Source organism: Taudactylus pleione, unplaced genomic scaffold (assembly GCF_031769625.1).
Source record: "Taudactylus pleione unplaced genomic scaffold, aTauple2 ptg000083l, whole genome shotgun sequence".
In the NCBI taxonomy this organism is placed as follows: Eukaryota; Metazoa; Chordata; class Amphibia; order Anura; family Myobatrachidae; genus Taudactylus; species Taudactylus pleione.
This window is the reverse complement of record NW_028284485.1, coordinates 10,799,877-10,818,882: the sequence shown is the minus strand read 5'-3', so window position 1 is coordinate 10,818,882 and position 19,006 is coordinate 10,799,877. Positions and strand designations below refer to the sequence as shown.

Below are 19,006 nucleotides of genomic sequence, written 5' to 3'. Positions count from 1 at the left end.
TTTCATTTTGTTAAACCGACTGACCGTAATATGTTGCTTTCACCACAGAGTTTTCATCCTACAGCAGTTCATAAGGGGTTGCCATTTTCTCAACTTCTGCATATTCGCAGAATTTGTAATAATGATGCTGATATGCATGATAAAATGTTGAGTATGATAAGCAATACTGCCCGATAGTAAGTAGTGATAAAGAACTACAGGTTTTACATGATAAGCGCATAATGTCGTGCTATTCACATGGAAAAAGTATCCGTGACATGATTGTCCACACAGATGTGTCAGCTTTGGGTAAACCTGTTTCAAAAAATGTGCTGGGACTGCTTAAGAATGGCTATTTTAAATGTGTGGGCTGTGTCACCTGTGGGTACATGCTCACTGGTGACACCATTAAACATCCATATTCTGCCAAGCCTTTTAGGATTTGCCACCGTGTTAGCTGCACAAGCAGATTTGTGGTGTATGTGCTGATCTGCCCTTGTGGCAAGTATTATGTCGGTAAGACAGATCGCCACTTCAAGGAGAGAATGGCTATGCACCGATCATCGATCCGTGCTGCCAATCTCTCACTTTCTGGTGATGTCATCATTGTGTGCTTCTCCTGCGTGTCTCAAGCCGGAAGCGGACAAGGAGCACATGGAACTGTTGGTGATGGGGAGCACTTATTTAAGGTGAGTGTTTTTTGTATGCTGTTGTGTCCTGATGAATATGCTTCATGCATTGATACGTCGACTTGACTGAATCTGGTGGTGTCTATTGTCATTTATAACAAATTCCCTTAGTGCCGCCGAGTTCACTGTGTACATGTTGCACACTTGTTGTTCATTTGGGTCGTAAGGCAATGGGGTAAGATACTTTTATTTGTATTGTGTGCCAGATTCCAGCTTGGATTTATATATATATATATATATATATATATATATATATATATATATATATATATGGTGTGGAAAGGATGGGGGAATATTGACCTTGCATTATCCCAAATCGGTTTTGCAAATTTCACCCCTCTTGCACAGATAGTTTTCTGTCACACATCATTTGAAGAAGTTGTGTTTTTCCCGTGCATCATAAAAATGCTTAGTTCAAAAGAAGAGCATAAATGTTTTTTGTTAAATTGAACAAAACACCCACCGAATCTTACAGTATGCTAACCGAGGCTTACGGGGCAAATTGTTTTTCACGTGTTTGTGTGTTTGAGTGGCACAAATATTTAGTGATGGTTGTGAGTATTTCAAAGCTTATGAACATCCCAGAATGCCTTGCACATAAAAAACAAATGAAAATGTGGAAAAAATTAGAAAACTGTTCTAATAGACTGTTGCCTCAGCATCCAAATGATAGCAGAAATGGTATTCATTGACAAAGAAACTGTTAGACAAGATTTTAACTTGCAAAACTTTTTTCTAAAATGTATCCAAGGTTTCTTACTTCTGAGCAGAAAATAATCGAAAGCAAATTTGTTCAGACATTTTGGAACAAATTCAAATGGATTCACATTTTTTAGATTAAGTTATTACCTGTGATGAAACATGGATCTTCTAGTACAATCCTGAGACAAAATGCCAGTCTATGGACTGGAAAACACCATCATCACTAAGAATGATGAAAGCACATTGAAGAAAATCCAAATTCAAAGCCATGTGATATTGTATTCTTTTATATCAGGCTGCTACAGTATTTTGGAAAACTGGGTATCAGAAGGCACAATAGTGAATCAACATTACTACTCAAATGTTCTAGCAATATTGTGGGAAAGAATCAGAAGAAAGAGGCCAGATTTGTGGAAAAATGGTATCAACCTCCATAAGGACAACACACCAGCCCACACAGCTTTCTTTGTGAAGTGTTTTTTTCACCGAGAAACAGATTGTAGTGCTGGAACACCTTACTTATTCACCAGACCTAGCACCCTGTGACTTTTTTAATTTCCCTAAATTCAAATATGTACTCAAGAGAATGCATTTTGCATCAGTTACTGAGGTTAAACAGCAGAGCTGTTTAGAGAGCTCAAACAGAGCCAGATAAAACACATATATAGTGTAGTATTTTGTTTAAGAACCAATAGCGCATTATATATTAATTACACTATTGCTTCTTAAAGAAAATACTACACTATATATGTGTTTCATCTGGCTCTGTTTGAGTCCCCTCCTATTCAAGTTTCTGGATATTTTGGAGTACCAGGACTATCCCACCACATGTAGTCCCAGTAAAATAACTACAGATTAGCTTGAAAGTTTTATCATCTGGTACGCACATTTGTATTTGAGCACATGCATTTTTTCTTTATAACTACTACACTATCAGGCGCATGTTCTTTCCAAACTTCACATATATATATATATATATATATATACAGTATATATTGCGGTATCTGTAGGGATGACAAAGCTGGAACACACTGATTTGAATGAATTGTTGAGTTAAGTGCATGACTACAACTTATTTTACACTGAAGGTAAAAAATATTTTTTTTGCAAGATGTGAATATTGAAATTGCAAAGATTTGTAATTTGTTTTTAAATTCTCAACAGCATTTAATGTTCTGTTTATTAGGTCCTATATATAGGGTTATGTCTGGGATGCTGGTGCTCCCCAGTGCCTAAACCAAACCTCCCCATCCCTGCACCCTAAACCTTAACCCTACCCCCTTAGTGCCTAATTCTAACCCTCCCCCTAGTGCCTACCTCTAATCCTTACCCTCCCCCTAACCCCGTAACTTACCATCATGATGCCTGCAGTCTGGATGCTGGCACCAGGATTCAGACAGGTGTTGGGATTCTAGCACCGGAATTCTAAGCACCGGAGTTCTAAGCCCCAGAATTACGACTGTTGCGATTTTGACTGGATCACCAACCTATATGCTAATAATGGCATGCATTTTGCACTGGCCATTTGCAACACTGTAGGAAAACATATTTAGATTCATTTCCACTAATATAATAAATAGCTTCAAAAACAAAAGTAACACATAGAATAAAGACAATCCTAAAGTAAATTCACTGTGATGATACATGAGGTTAAATTGAGCTGAATTTCTTTAGGAAACCAAATTAATTCTAAACTCCTACAATGCAATTAGATTGGGCTTTGATGTACTGTTTATTCTTTTTAAACCATGAACACTTCCACGAGACACCATCATTCCTCTTAGATTCCTCATTCCACAAAAATTGGCATATTTTAATGTCTACTACATTACAATTGCCTCCATATTACTTAGCAAATCTCGCCAGAAAACTAGGTGCACATGTGACATAACTAAATAGTATTTTGTAGCGCACAATGGGTGTGTGTGTGTGTGTGTGTGTCTTTAATTAGTTACAAGAGCTTAATATTGATTTTGGTAAGGAATACATTTTACTGGGTTAATACAAAATTCTCAATGTTGTACTGTACTTTAAGATACAACATTTATTACTACTAAGCCTGCTTTACATTACTTTTTGTGCAGCAATGTATATTTTCTCTAAGAGGCATATTTTGGCTTACAAAGGCTTAAATAATTAGCAGTGCATTTCTTCTTTTATGTTTCAAATTGTTGGGAGGTGAATTATTGTCTGCTTGCAGATGTTCAACATGGTTCCATTCAATTTCTGCTTATTGATCAAATTTTCATCGAGTTCTAGTCACTTTTATATGTTGTACACCATTATATCTTTTCATTATTACAGTTCCATTTTTGTACTTGCATTCATATATTTGAAAGATTAGAGTGAAGGCCTTTCCAATATAATGGTAAAATTTATCATGTTAGTGACTATATTCCAGCAAGCAAGCACACCATTATTCACAATGTGGAATATATATTATTATTATTATTATTATTATTATTATTATTATTATTATTATTATTATTATTATTATTATTATTATTATTATTACCACTACTACTACTACCACTACTACTACTACTGTTACTATTACCACTACTACTACTACTACTACTACTACTACTACTACTACTACTAATAATAATAATAATAATAATAATAATAATAATAATAATAATAATAATAATAATAATAATATTTTTCATTTTAGTTTAATTTTATTGAAACTTTTATTATCTGAATGTAGTTTCTTACAGAACTTGTCTCATACGTTCCTAAATGATACTAGTAATTTTCCTTTTTCTATTTATTGTGCTCAGTATGGTGTACAGTAGGTATTTAACCTTCTGTAACTAATTGATTCTAAATATGATCACTACCCTGCAAGGTGGCAAATTGTTATGTATGTTTCTTGTTATATTGTTGAATACATATTAATTAAAAAAGTTACATAACAAATGTCAGGTAATACTAATTTACAAGCTTGTTTTGCATCGCAGTAGAATATTTTAGAATCAATTGGTGGCCTTGCATTTGTCAGTAGAGACAGAGATTAGCCTTTCGAGACAGTGTATGCAGTTAATTAACAGATCAAAGACTATTTTAAGAAGGGCTCACTGGAGGAATAGTAATAGGTCACCTGAATGACATCATAGTAGATGGGCAAGCATATACCTTCTGGCTAATACCCACTGGAGAAGCAGAAGTCCTTTAGTGCTCTAATTGTGAAAGAAACTAAATGAACAGAGCTGTTCAGTCCTGTTAAGGGAATGCTGTGCTTGAGCTGTCAGGATTGTCCATTAGTGAGATGATAAAAACATTTTTATAATCTTTAACATGCTACTGTCTTCTAGTGTTGCCATTCCTTAAGTAAGCTTCAATTCTTATTTTAACTGCAGGGGAATAAGTAGACCAATTTTCTAAAAGCTGCATATCCTGTACTTTGAGAGACATTTATTTCTATGCAGAGTGTAAAGCAAATGTTATATTTTTATACATATAGTTTATTTATATTAAAATAGTGTATTAAAATTGATATATTTTATTTTTTAACAAAATGCACAGCACATGATAGCACATTATAATGAATATACTTAAGATTACAACAATATCAGTAAATTTGCTATGTAATCACAGTGTAGCAGTGTAATCAACAGTTTCTCATTGGTAAACATAAACTTCATAAACACATATGATTGATATATCACAAAACAACTAACTACATTAACAACTGTGGTAGGAAGTACATTTGTGGAAAAGAAAGAGAGAAACAAAGAAAGAAAGAGAGAAAGAAAGAGAGAATGAAAGAGAGAAACAAAGAAAGAAAGAGAGAAAAGAAAGAGAGAAACAAAGAAAGAAAGAGAGAAAGAAAGAGAGAATGAAAGAGAAAGAAAAACAAAGAAAAAGAAAGAAAGAGAGAAAGAATTAAGGCCTTATTCAGAGGTGGACACTAATGATTCTGTGACTGTGACTTTTTATGCAGAACATCTTTATGTTTATACTGCAGTTGGAATTAATACAGAGACATCCACTGGCTCTGGCACTAATATGCCACTTTGAAGTTGCACCATCAGTCGCAACACACTTCTCCCGCATCTGCCCAGCCACCCCACTTTTACCCCCCACAAATGCCCACTTTAGTTCCTCCTCTCTGCATCCAAATTCGCTCTGTGTCCCACCGGTGGTAACCATTGGGATGCATGTGGGCATGTGAGCAACCTTTCAACATTGGCTGCTTGTGTCCAACATCGACTATTCATCCACCTCTGAATCTGGCCCTCTGTGTGTACACTTGTGTGTGAATTTCTCAACTAAAAATTTTTTTTTTCTCCAAAACCAGAAATTAGATTATGAAAACAAAAGATTGTACACTTTAAAAATGGAAGCTGAGAATACACATGTGGATCCACATTTTCACTATCTTGGACCCTTCAAAGATACCACTACTGTGAAAATCTCAGTGGACGATGCTGATGAGCCTCCAATGTTTGCTCGCTCTGGCTATATGTTTAAGGTCCATGAAGATATTGAATTGGGGACAATAATTGGAACTGTGATGGCAAGAGATCCTGACACAATTTCGAGCCCTATCAGGTATAATTTATTTTATGTTATGCAAATATCAATATTTATGTTATCTTAATTTTTAAAGAACAGTAATTATTTTTTCGAGCTAATTCAGGCTTTTATAATGATCAGTGTTCATTTTGTATTAACACTTGTATGTTATTCTAAAGCAAAATTTTATATTGTAGTGAAATTACAAATAATTATTCTATTAATATATAATATACTGTATGCCAATAGATCATTATATTCTCCTCTAACTAGGAATTGTGTGATCAAAATGTTCATAGTCAAGCCAATATAACTATATTTTCACTTTATTTAGATTCAATATATTATTTGATTTAGTAAAATGCAAATGTGATGCTTTATTTATAGCAAAGGGCAAGCATTTGAAAATATGTTTCCTTATTTAATATCACACTTGTTTGGGCCTGTTGTCCCTCTTTCACCCCCTGCTAGTTTTTATTACTCCACATGAGTTTCTCTCTATCCTTTTCTCAACTTTTCCATGGCACTTGTAATAAAGGTGTGTTTCTATCTCACAGAGAGTTGCTAACCATAATACATAGAAAGAGAGTTTCTAACTATAATACGTAAAATCATGCTATGAAACCTTCAAAATTATGGATTTACATTCTAAATTTTCCTGAAGTACACTTACAACTGTAAAAAGTTGTTATGTAATTCAATGGCAGTGCCCACTCTTACCTGACATGCACTATCACTTGTATCCTGGCCTGGCTTTCACCAGTAAAGAAATGTTTCTACTGTCCAATAGCTGTAAACTGTGGATGCTCACATAGAAAGAATAAATGCATTTTCCTATGGTGCTAGTGTAGGACATTATCCTGGGAGCTGCAGCAAAAAGCATGTAGAACTGTCTGCTGTAAATGTATCTGTGTATTAGGCTCTGATCTCTGTTCCTCTCTCTCCTGTACAAATAGCATTATATCACAACCTGGTCTAACACAGCAGAGCAAAAACAAGCAAAAAAGACAATGATAGTGACAAATATAACTGTATTAAATGTTTTATCAGACAGTCTGAGCCCAGTTTGTCACAGTCTGGATCCAGACCAAGACTATTCAGTAGAGGTCTTTCGTAAAGATTGTTTCTAATTGGTGGCCCAGAAATCTTTTCACAAATTTCACACCCTTTATCAGATAAAAAATACAGTCTTCATAGAAATAAGTCAGCAAGGAAAAAATTATGGTATGAGGGTGGTTCAATAAGTAAGGTAACAAAAGCTCTCATGTGTCTAATGTTCTCTATTTTATTCTAATTTCTCTCCAGGCCAGAGCAAGTAGACCACTGCTTCTCCTCATGGTCATTAGACTGCACCTCATATTAGTCATACTGTCCCAACGTCAGTTTTAAGATGGTGGGGCTGGCAGGAATATAGTCAAACATTGAATTTGTAGTTTGATCAGATTTCTGCATATAAAGGGCACATCAGCACTGAAATTCATCACCATTTCTTGAGATACACAAATATAATGTCATGTCATGGAAAAGGTTTCGGTTTGGTGCACTGCCTTTGATAATGGCAGGTCAGATGTTCAAGATGGTCAGCCAATGGGAGGTACTGAACCATCCTCCCTAGAGCCCTGACCTGGTACAGAGTGATTTAATCTCTTTGGACCATTGAAGAAGCACCAGGGTGGATGGTGTTTCGAAACTGATAGTGAAGTTCAGCAAGGCATCATATGCTTGACACTAATTTATTTTATGCCAGGATAGAGGCCTTGCTGTATCACTGGAACAAATGCTTAAGCCGCATATCCACTATGCGATGTTACTAAGCGATTGCACGATTATGACATCATAATCATGCAATCGCTCAGTAATCATGCACAAATCATGCACAAATCGGGCACTATTATGTTGGAAATGACCAGCGATGCATGCTCCCGCTGGTCGTTTCCGACATCAATTATCTACTGAACATGCTGGTCAATCTTCCGATAACGACAGATTGCCCATGTTCAGAGATGATTGATGTGCCTACACTGAACGATCAATCATTCAGTGTAGACACTGCAGGTGGAAGGGGAACAATGGTATGATTATGATGTCATAATCATATAGTCATGCCAGTATCTGCTAGTGGATACACGGCTTTAGACAAGTATGAGGACTATGTGGAAAAAATATTTGTATCAAGGCCATACTATTGATTATACAGTATGTATATGTATGAGTTACATAAATTTACACAATGAGGGTCTTGTTACCTAACTTATTGAACAACCCTCATATATATAGCTGTATCCTATACCTTGGTATTTTACATCACCACATAATTATAGTGGCAAATGCTGTTATTATAGTATGTTCCTATAATTACGGTATAGGTCAGCAATCCAGCTCTTCCTCCTGCCTGATTCTTGTTTTCTTTGGTTGTCTAACCTTTCAAAATCACTTTGACTTTCTCTTTTCTTCCTGTTTCTGTTTCCCCACACCCACTCTGATTTTATCTTCTAGTTGTCTCTTTTTAATCTTCACACTTATATCCAGAGCAGTTTCCTTACACTTTGTTATAGACCAGCAGTGGTTTCCCCTCTATAAAGCAAGCACCAACAGAACCAAACAAAATATAAAATACCTACCTCAATGGTCATGAAACCCAGTATTGTTATATTATTCTAGGCAAGCATCAAACTACTGCCATTATGTATTTAAGAAAAGAAGGGATAAAAAAACAAGACATTACTGCCAATAATAATTAGAGCATATGGCATCTAAATTGACAAAAAAGTGAACTGCAGTTGAAACAAATAAAATTATACATGATATGGAACATACTGTGGAATACAATATATGTACTGTATGATATAGATATTTTATAGCTAGATATGTGTTATAAATGCTTAAATATAAATTACAGTAAGAGTAAATACTATTCCATAAACATGTTTTTCTTACTAGGTTTTCTCTGGATCGCCATACTGACCTTGACAGAATTTTTAATATACACTCAGGAAATGGATCAATTTATACTGCAAAACCTTTGGACCGTGAAATATCCCAGTGGCATAATCTTAGCATTATCGCTACGGAAATTAGTAAGCTATTTCATAATCATACTTGTTTACTGTGTATTCTTCATTGCACTATCATCAATTACTCTAATCGCCAAAATCCTGTTCTGTAACCGTAATATTTTAAAAATGATGTGCTTCAGATGAACAACTTATTTATACATTCAGTCTGAGTACGTACAGAAATTCTGAATTTCCCTCAGGTCACACTTTGATTCTCTCTGATTGTCAATGTTATAGTTTCTTTCAAAGCTTTTTATTTTCATCCAGTCTCTAAATGGCATACATGTAACCTTTGGGACAATGACCTATATGGTCTGTCTTTTCAAATGTTATTTTAATTCTTCATCACCTTAATGCACATTATTTAGGGGTTCTACTTTACTGATCATTACATGCGGGTGAGAGGAAACAGCACTATTATCCTGATGTTGTGAAAAATTGCTCTCATCAAACAACCACTTTCACAAAATTGTTTCATAAAAGGAGAATGAAAAAAAAAGCTTTTGACTTTGGAAAAAAAAAATCTGATTTCTCTATTTTAATATTTTAATATAAGTGGAAAGTGAGCAACTTTAAAATCTTTCCCAATGTAATAAAATGTTACAACATATAGGGAAATATGCATAGCTGTATATAAAATCCTTACTGATGTGATATTTAAATAAAAGTAAGTACACTACCCACAGGTACATGCGGCAGTAGTGTAGTTGACATGGTTTAATGTATAGATTGAAAAATATACTACATCAAGTTATGTACAATATATATGATTAGGATGAGAGTTTGGACCTGTTCTGGATATATATATATATATATCGAATTCAAAATATATTATTTATTGTCTTAGACACTGTCATGTGTATTTACAGTATTAACCACCCTACTGCAATTCCACAAAACACTGTATACATCTTGGAGCAATAGTGATATGTGATTGGACTGCAGCAACTTTCTTCTTATTAGGTGTCACAGATACATTTGCCTTGTAAAAGAATCACAAAAGTGTGGGCAGTAGGTAGATTGAACTTGAATCCAGTTATATAATGTAGGCTTATTTGCAGAGACAACAGTAACATTCTACATGTTAAAGAAAGCAACAATAACTAAAATGTTGACACTTACCGTATATGAAATTAATATTGGAAAATCTTGCAGCAAGGAGTGCAGAGTTATTCCTTTTTCAAAATACCCTACAGCCAATCTTGTTTTAAAATGATAAAGAAGGTTACAGCCTGTCATCTGAACTACGGCTTTCCTGTCTTAGGAAACCAAATGAATACAGTGCCCTTTTTGTGCTCTGTTACGTACTGTAATAATTGGTAAACTGACTAAATATAGCAATTCTGCTTGTGGAATTAAAATCATTCAGGCAATTGATTGTGTGTGAAAAGACATTGCTATTTTTTCAATACTTGTCCAAAGGGCAATGAGAAAATATCTCATGCAGCGAAGATAAGCTTGTAGATGTAGGCATAATTGACAGCATCTTTTATTTTTTTTTTGTAGATGCAAAAACCAATGACAGGAAGATAGGTGATCCTGGTGGAGTTTAAAAATGTAAAAATAAAATTATGAGCTATAAGAATATCCCACTTACAAGATCTTCTGAAAGCAACATATCAAGTTACTTGTACAGTGATTTGGACGCTAAGGCCCTGATTCAGTAAGGATCGCTATTGCGATTGCAACTGCGAATTTGCATGGAGCACAGCTGCAAAATATGCTAATGCTTCCCAAAGTTCTGGCGCCATAAAGACGCCCACTACTGATTTCTCACATCCGTCCAATGTCGCTCTTCTGAGTAAACATTGGTACCATCGATACACATCGCACAGGTACGCATCATTTACAACATGTCTGACCAGCCGCAGAAACTGCACGCAGTGGGCTCTCAAGCTGCATATGCAATCGCTGCGGCTAATTTATACACACCCAAGCAACAGCGTTCGAACTGACAGGCACACCTGCGTTTTTCCAACCACTCTTCTGTCACCACCCCCAAATGCTCACAGCCTGTCACTTACTCTGCAATGGATTCCTCTGTGCATACGTATTTGCAGTGCTGCTTATATGCATGTGCTAACAATCGCTCGATCTGCGTACATAGTTGTATTAGCAATTGCTACTGAATCAGGCCCTAAGTGTACATCCAAGTAAATGTGATCTGATGCCTTTATCTTGTTTGCCACAGGGTTTTTCAAGATTATTTTCAAATATATAACAAGACTGCTTATGTAAATGAGGATGTCAATGAAGGATGAGTTAAAGGAATTAAATTACCTGCAAAGGCCATAGCATCAGTTCCTCTGTTCCAAACGGTTGATACTGGGTAATTTATTGAACACCGTCTTATTTTTGGAAATCATGCAACGTATAAACTGTGCACACAGTAAATGGTTTACTGAAAACTATTCCCCTATGAACTTTTTTCAGTACAATTTTTGACTAATTTGTAAATGATTAGCCTACCTGCCCCAAATCAAAGAGCAGTTAGTCTGCCAGGGATGCAATTTGCCATCTTGAGTCAAATACAGATACTTAGGAAATTAACTCATATTTTATTGAGTTTTTTTGGGTATATTTACTAAAATGCAGGGTTTTAGAAGTGGAGATGTTGCCTATAGGAACCAATCAGATTCTAGCTATTATATTCTAGACTGGGCTAGATGTATGTTAAGTAGAATATGATTGGTTGCTATGGACAACATCTCCAGTTCTAAACTCATGGCTTTTAGTAAATATACCCCTTTGAATATAATACAAAGCATATAATACTTAACTCAATGAAGACTAGTGATGATGATTTATTAATTACCAGTTTGTGGATGGGTCTGAAATCTCTGTAAATCACTGGTAATTTTGCCTTACAAATTACCAGATTAACTATACAATGTGCAGTGATTTCTACCACCTAAGTGCATGCTATTTATAAAAAATGTCCACCATTCCTGGTGGGGAAAAGGGACACACATCATAAATATATGGTTAAATCAACCCATTCCTTTTTATATCTATAGCTTCCCCTTAACACAAACAGAAAAAAAATCTAACTAATTACAGTAGTCAAACCCAACTCAGACACATACAACACAGACAGGATTTACAGAAAAAAAACACAAAAAAATTGTAATACTAACAGACAAGTAACAAGTTTCAGAAAAATATAATTACAGTAACATGTATGCAACTATGCAACAAAGCAGTGTTTTTGCTGCATGCTTTTGGCCAATGTTTTAAGCCTGTGCATGTGTCCTAGTTACACAACACATGCACCCTGATTGTTAGCACTCACAGTTGCAGAACAGCATCAGATGTATGGTCTGTTGAATTTAGTGGGCATTCCTGGGAAGTAACAGGGGGATGGCTAAGGAGCTGTAAGCGGTTGCATCCAAAGATGCACAATCACTCACACAGGAGGCCATACTAGAATGTAGACAATGCATCTAACATACGCTTGGTGCAAGTTTTGAAGATGCATCAATGATGAGCCTAAAGATGCACCAAGGGTTATGGGTTGGAGTCCTAAGATGGTTGGTGCTTTTCCCCAGAGCTCCACCAGTGCTTGAGGCATTAGATCTTCCTGTCAGAGTTGTTCCTCTGCTGCACTACCTGCTGGACTCAACTGCCAGTGAGTTGGAGCTCCCATTGAGCCCCTTCTGGAGCTCCATCTTGGATACCTGAACCTCAGTTTCTCTAACCACTGATGCCTGGCTAGTATCTGACTGGGTAGGCCCCTAATCTGGGGCCCAGTCAGATGCTCCTGTACATGAGACAACCCCAAACCATGGAACTGTGCAACTTGAGCTGTTATGGAAGTACTGCCACATTGCTGAAACACTCACCAGGGGACATGCTCTGCTCTCTGGGGCTACAGCCCATAGCCAGATCTTATCACTTGTCACTTATCACGTTCTTGAAAATCTTCAAGAAAACAAAAGGTATTTTATTCTGCACCAGATTTGTATGTTAATTACTGTATGAGGTCATGTGTTAATGCACATGAACAAAACAGTTGTGGACTCTTGAGGGGTGATTTTACATTTTACATTGTTTATAAATATAAAATATAACTTTTATTATGAATATGTTAAATGTGGGGGATTAAATGGGTGAATATTGCTGGTTGTATTTCACAATAAATGGACACACAATTCTAAGGGGTTTATTTACTAAAACTTCTATGACAAACAAGTGGTGATGTTACCCATAGCAAGCAATCAGATTCTGTGTATCATTTTCTAGAATGCAACTAAGAAATGATAGCTAGAATCTGATTTGTTGCTATGGGTAACATCACCACTTGTCTGTTTTAGAAGCTTTAGTAAATCTACCCCTAAATATCCAATTGTATTAGAAATCACCATTCTGAGTCCGTTTCAGCTAAATAATCCCAAAGTAAGTAGAGGCGAAAAAAAATATAAAAAATATAACTGCTGCAGGGGTCCTTCAATAGTAAACACACAAAGTAAATGTCACCGGTAATTAACCTTTTACAGGTGATCTATAAATTACACCTAAAGGTTTAACACACTATTATGAGTGGTAAATGCTGATTGATGACTCAAAGTTTTTACACATAAGAAAGCTATTTGTTAATTTTGTGGGTGCTCATCTAAACTAGCATAAGAATTTGTTGCATATTAATTTACTGGAGATAGTATGTGTTGTGCTACAAAAGGATAAGTAAATAGAGATCAGATCTTCAATATGAGTCCCCCAGCTTTTGCTTTCATTCTGTGTGTCTCAGCATTATACAGAAAATGAGAGTCTTGTGGTTAAGTACTGGTGTAAAAGAAGACTAGTGGTTGATTCTACTGTCAGCACACACCAAGAACTAGAGTCCTGATATCAAAGGGCATTGCATGAGTCCTATCTCATGTATGCTCTGAGGGCATGCAGAGATAGAATACCAGTAGAGCAATGATGAGATAAGATTATCCTGTACCTGAGTTGGGACATCGTCACTGCTGGTGGTTTTCATTGTATGCTGTACAATTCACCTTGGGGGGGCTTGTTTACATAACCAGCCTGCTTATGGATTCCATGAGTAATGTTAAATGGCAGTAATCAAACAATCATAACAATCATAGAATATCCTTGATTGGCAGCGCTATCTGTCAATCCAATTGCTTATTTTTGTTTCCAATCATAGTAAATTATCTTTAATTGTCAATGCTATTTACCAATCCTGATGCCTGGTTTTTTTACCAATAGGGTTATTATTAAAAATAATATATATTCTTTTACAAATTCCCAGCAAGATCTCAATTTATTATTTTTAATATATCATACGACTCTCATCAATACCACTACAGTATATAAAACACTAGCACCATTCACTTATTTTAGAATTATTGATGTGTACCATGTTATCACCTATTATCACTAACTTTAATTAGAACTAATAACAATGTAGTTATTACTAACTACCACTTTTTGTCCCTTTCTTTATTGGATTAAAATTAAACCACTCTGAAATACACTATATGGACAAAAGTATTCAGATGCCTGACCATTACGTCAACAGGGACTGTAATGACATTGTATTCAAATACATATACTTTAATATGGAGTTGATCACCCTTTTGCAGCTATAACATTTTCCACTTTTCTTGGAAGGCTTTCCATAAGATTTTGGAGTGTTTCTGTAGGAATTTGTGCCCATTCATTCTGTAGAGCATTTATGAGGTCAAGCACTGATGTTGGATGAGAAGGCCTGGCTTGCAATCTCCACTCTAGTTCATCCAAAATATGCTCGATGGAGTTTAGGTCAGGGCTCTGTGTGCCACTCAAGTTCTTTCACACCAAACTCATCAAACCATGTCTTTATAGTCCTTGCTTTATGCACTGGGGCACAGTCATGTTGGAATAGAAAAGGGCCTTCCTCAAACTGTTGCCACAAAGTTGGAAGCATAGCATTGTCCAAAATGTATTGGCATGCTGAAGCATTAAAACTGCCCTTAACTGGAGATAAGGGGCCTAGCCCAAACCCTGAAAAACAGCCCCATACCAATATCCCTCCTCCACCAAACTTCACAGTTGGCACAATGCAGTCAGGCAGGTAACGTTCTCCTGGCATCCAACAAATCCAGACCTGTCCGTCTGACTGGCAAACAGAGAAGTGTGATTCATCACTCCACAGAACATGTTTCCACTGCTCCACAGTCCAGTGTTGGTGTGCTTTACACCACTCCATCCAATGTTTGGCATTGGACTTGATGATGTGAGGCTTGCATGCAACTGCTCGGCCATGGAAACCCATTCCTTTAAGATCACGCCACACAGTTGTTGTGCTTACATTAATGCCAGTGGAAGTTTGGAACTCTTCAGCTATGGAATCAACAGAGCACTGGTGACTTTTACACACCAGGCACCTTAACAGTTGTTGACCCCACTTTGTAATTTTACATGGTTTTCCACTTCATGGCTAAGTTGCTGTTGTTCCTAAACACTTCCACTTTCTAATAAGATAACTTAGAGTTGACCATGGAATATCCAAAAGGGATGACATTTCACAAACCATCTTATTGCAAAGATGGAATACTATCACAGTACAACGCTTGAAGTCACTGAGCTCTTCAGAAAGACCCATTTTGTATCACAAATGTTTGCAAATGGAGATTGCATGGCTAGGTGCTTACTTTTATACACCTGTGGCAATGGGTCTGATTGAAACACCTCAATTCAATAATTAACAGATATGGCCAAATACTTTTATCCATATAGTGTATCTACTTATACTGTGCCCCTCCCTTCTTTATGGGATGGTTAAGCAGTGATAACTGGTCATACATCATAAGCACAATATAATACCATTTAATCTGCTCCCCTTTCTTTACTTCCTAGGTATTACCTTTATACATTTTGCCCTACTCTACTATTATTAACATTTCACTCACAGGATGTCATCCTATATGGAGCAGCTGCACAATGCGGCATTCCGATTATTGAATATGGATCACCATCTTAGATTTAACAATTTTTATTGGTCATCCATGTCTCCATTCTGGACTCACCATGTAGGATGGACAGAATATGCAGTTGTTATTTTATACTGAAAGGTACAGTACAGTATAACAGTATTGCTGTTGTCACTTGCATTATTGTTACACTACAAATTTGTGTATTTACTGCACAATACATAAGAAATATGAACTGATGCACTATTTTCCTCTTATAATGATTAGTGCAAATAGCACTTTATCAGCTATGCTTGGCCCTTTACAATGATGGGTAAATCTTTTTTAACTGTGTCAGTCTTTTACCACTTATCTGGCTTATAATTTTTCCAAACACCGCTAAGAAATTGTAATTTTTTTTTAGAATTCAATTATGTCAAAAACTTATATTTAAAATGTATCCAATACCTTTTTATAAAAAATTTATTTTTTGAAACACATGACATTAACATCAATTTTAAAATATTGTTAAACAATACATCAGGCCATCGATAATCATGACCATTGTGAGTTTACAATTTCCCTGCAGTTGTTGCTCTCTGCAGTCACTGTGTACATTTCACTGGTGGCTGCTCTTCTCTGCTGCTGCCAGATGGATTGTGTCCCTGGGCTGGCCAATCACTGCACCCTGCAGTGATTGGCAGACACTAGGGTAGGAGTATGGGTGCAGACTGGCTGAGAAGTCCCTCTAAGACTGGCGGCTGTTGAAAGATAATCTTACAGCAGCAGTCCACAGAGCATTTCTGACTTGTCATATATTATTATTATTATTATTATTATTATTATTATTATTATTATTATTTATTTATAAGGTGCCACAAGTGTTCTGCAGTGCCTTACAAAGTACATAAGCAAATAGATTGACCAGAGACATACAGTCCCATACAATTTTGGACAAGGAAATGGATAATATACATTGCTACATTAGCGACCATAACACCCAGATAAGTAACAGAGCATAAGCAACCAAGTGTTAGGAACCCTAGTGGGGAGTAATAAATAGATGAAAGTAAAGTTAGGAGAAGCACAAGATGGTAGAGGACCCTGCTCATAAGAGCTTAGATTCTAAAGGGGAGGGGCAGACAAATCAGTGTGACACAGATGGGATAGATAGGGAGGAAGGAGCATGTAGTTAGGATGAGAGCTGGAAGGATTTGATGAAGTACTGTAGTGAGTCTTGAGAGCCATTTGAAGTATTTTAGAGAGGTGGAGAGTCTGATGGGAAGAGGGAGAAAGTTCCAAAGGTGGGGAGCAACACAGGCAAAATCTTGGAAGCAGGAGTGGGAGGAAGTAATTAGTTTGAATGAGAGGCTGCGTGCATTTGTTGAATAAAGAGGGCAGACAGGAGAATGAAGGGAGATGAGGTCAAAGTTGTAAATGGGAGAGGAATGGGTGAGGCATTGTAGGAGAGGGGAGGCAGATGTAGAGCATTTGGAGAGGAAGGTGAGCTGTGAAGCAGCATTGAGGACAGACTGGACAGGAGAGTGATGTGCATTGGGGAGGCCAGATAGGAGGAGGTTACAGTAGTTCAGGGATAGCCCAATCTGGCATGGTTACATCTGATGTAACTACGCCAGGCAAGTGGTCAAATCTGTTGTTGTAAATCTGTGTCATTTTTGAGGAGTGATTTGTTCCTATAAATGCCAATCACTCCTCCCAGCAACTCTTTTGGTTATTCATGCATGTAACAAGCTTGACAGATATTTTAGTGGGAGCATTAAATGACCTCCAGGAGAGTTTAGTCTTAGTTTATGCCTCTATTTCCTGTCAGTTCCTTTTCATGAGAGAGGTTTGTGATGTTCTTGACCTTAATGTTTGATGTCACTTCAGTACAGTTCCTGATTGTTTTCTCAACAGGTCTGGAGTTTCTGGGTTAAGTATCTCACCTCAGGATTTGAGTCTTGCAACTGCTTTTTGAAAATTTCTATCTGATTTTACAATGTCTGAAGTACTGTGTTCCCAGAAGAGAGACACTACTCTTTTGTTTTTCTAATGTTCACAACATGTGCTCTCCAACTCAATCATACTGTTAAGATTCTGCCCATAACTTAGTTAGGCCATTCTCCTTTTAATTTGGGTTTGGAATCCTTCCCTTTTGGACCCGTGGTGAGACTTTGTTGGTTCTCTGAGCACCTCCTTTGATCACCTGAGTCAGTGCAAGGATTGATGCTCTCCCTGTCTAAATATACTACTGCAAATTACCCAGCTGACACAGTACTTATACAATATTAGCTTATTGGTGTTCTTTGAATTAGTTCTTCCTGGACAACTACTGTACTCAACAAGGTTTCTGTCTAAAGAAACACTATCTTAAAATGCAAAAAGATATGGAATGTTATCTCTCAACCCCTGAATTTCAAAACTGAACTTGCCACTCCAGAATTTAAGAAAAATCTGATAACTTCTATGAGATCTCAACTCCAGAAACTTTTTATGGTTCGGTTGAAATCAACCCTTACTAAATGCCAACAAAAGTATTACAAGGCCAGTAATAAAGCCAGTAGACTGCTTAACCATATATTAAGGGGCAGAAAGTCCATAATAGAATATGCCCAGAACAAGAAAGTTAACAAGATTTCAAATCACTTTGATATATATAATGCTAATTTATATAATTTACCATCCAACAGTTTCATCCCGCAACCTACTAGTAAAGCCATCACTTTCTGGCCTTCATTTGCCATCTCTAAGTGTAGATGATTTAACTTCACTTATTATGTCCTTTGAGAAAGTACAAAAAAATATTAAAACCATTCTAGCAGTAAATATTCAGGGCTTGATGGCTTCAATAACAATTTCTATGTCATCTTTTGTGATTAGTTGGCCCCTAATTTGGTAAATCTTTTTAACAAGGCAACAAAGTTCGGTCATCTCCCCACTGAACTTTTGGAAGCCCAAAAGATTCACAATCATTAAACTGGGTATGGACCCTTCTGACTGCAAGAACTTTAGGCCTATAGTTCTCCTTAATACAGATGTTATAATTTTCACTAAGCTTCTAGCTAACTGTCTGTCTCCCCTCTTCCTCCTTCTTGTTAAGGTGGGGTTTGTTCTAGACTGATAGGTTTTCAACAATATTTGTATGGTACTTGGCAAAATT

General features: G+C 36.4%; 1 protein-coding gene across 1 annotated transcript in view; it reads left to right on the top strand.

The window, feature by feature from the left end:
* Positions 1–19,006, top strand: part of LOC148532140 (cadherin-10-like) — a 497,062-nt gene that overhangs the window by 381,454 nt on the left and 96,602 nt on the right. Inside the window, exons 7-8 of the mRNA XM_088468269.1 lie at positions 5,674–5,927; positions 8,832–8,968. Coding sequence (XP_088324395.1) covers positions 5,674–5,927; positions 8,832–8,968 — 391 coding nt within the window. The remainder of the gene's footprint in view (positions 1–5,673; positions 5,928–8,831; positions 8,969–19,006) is intronic.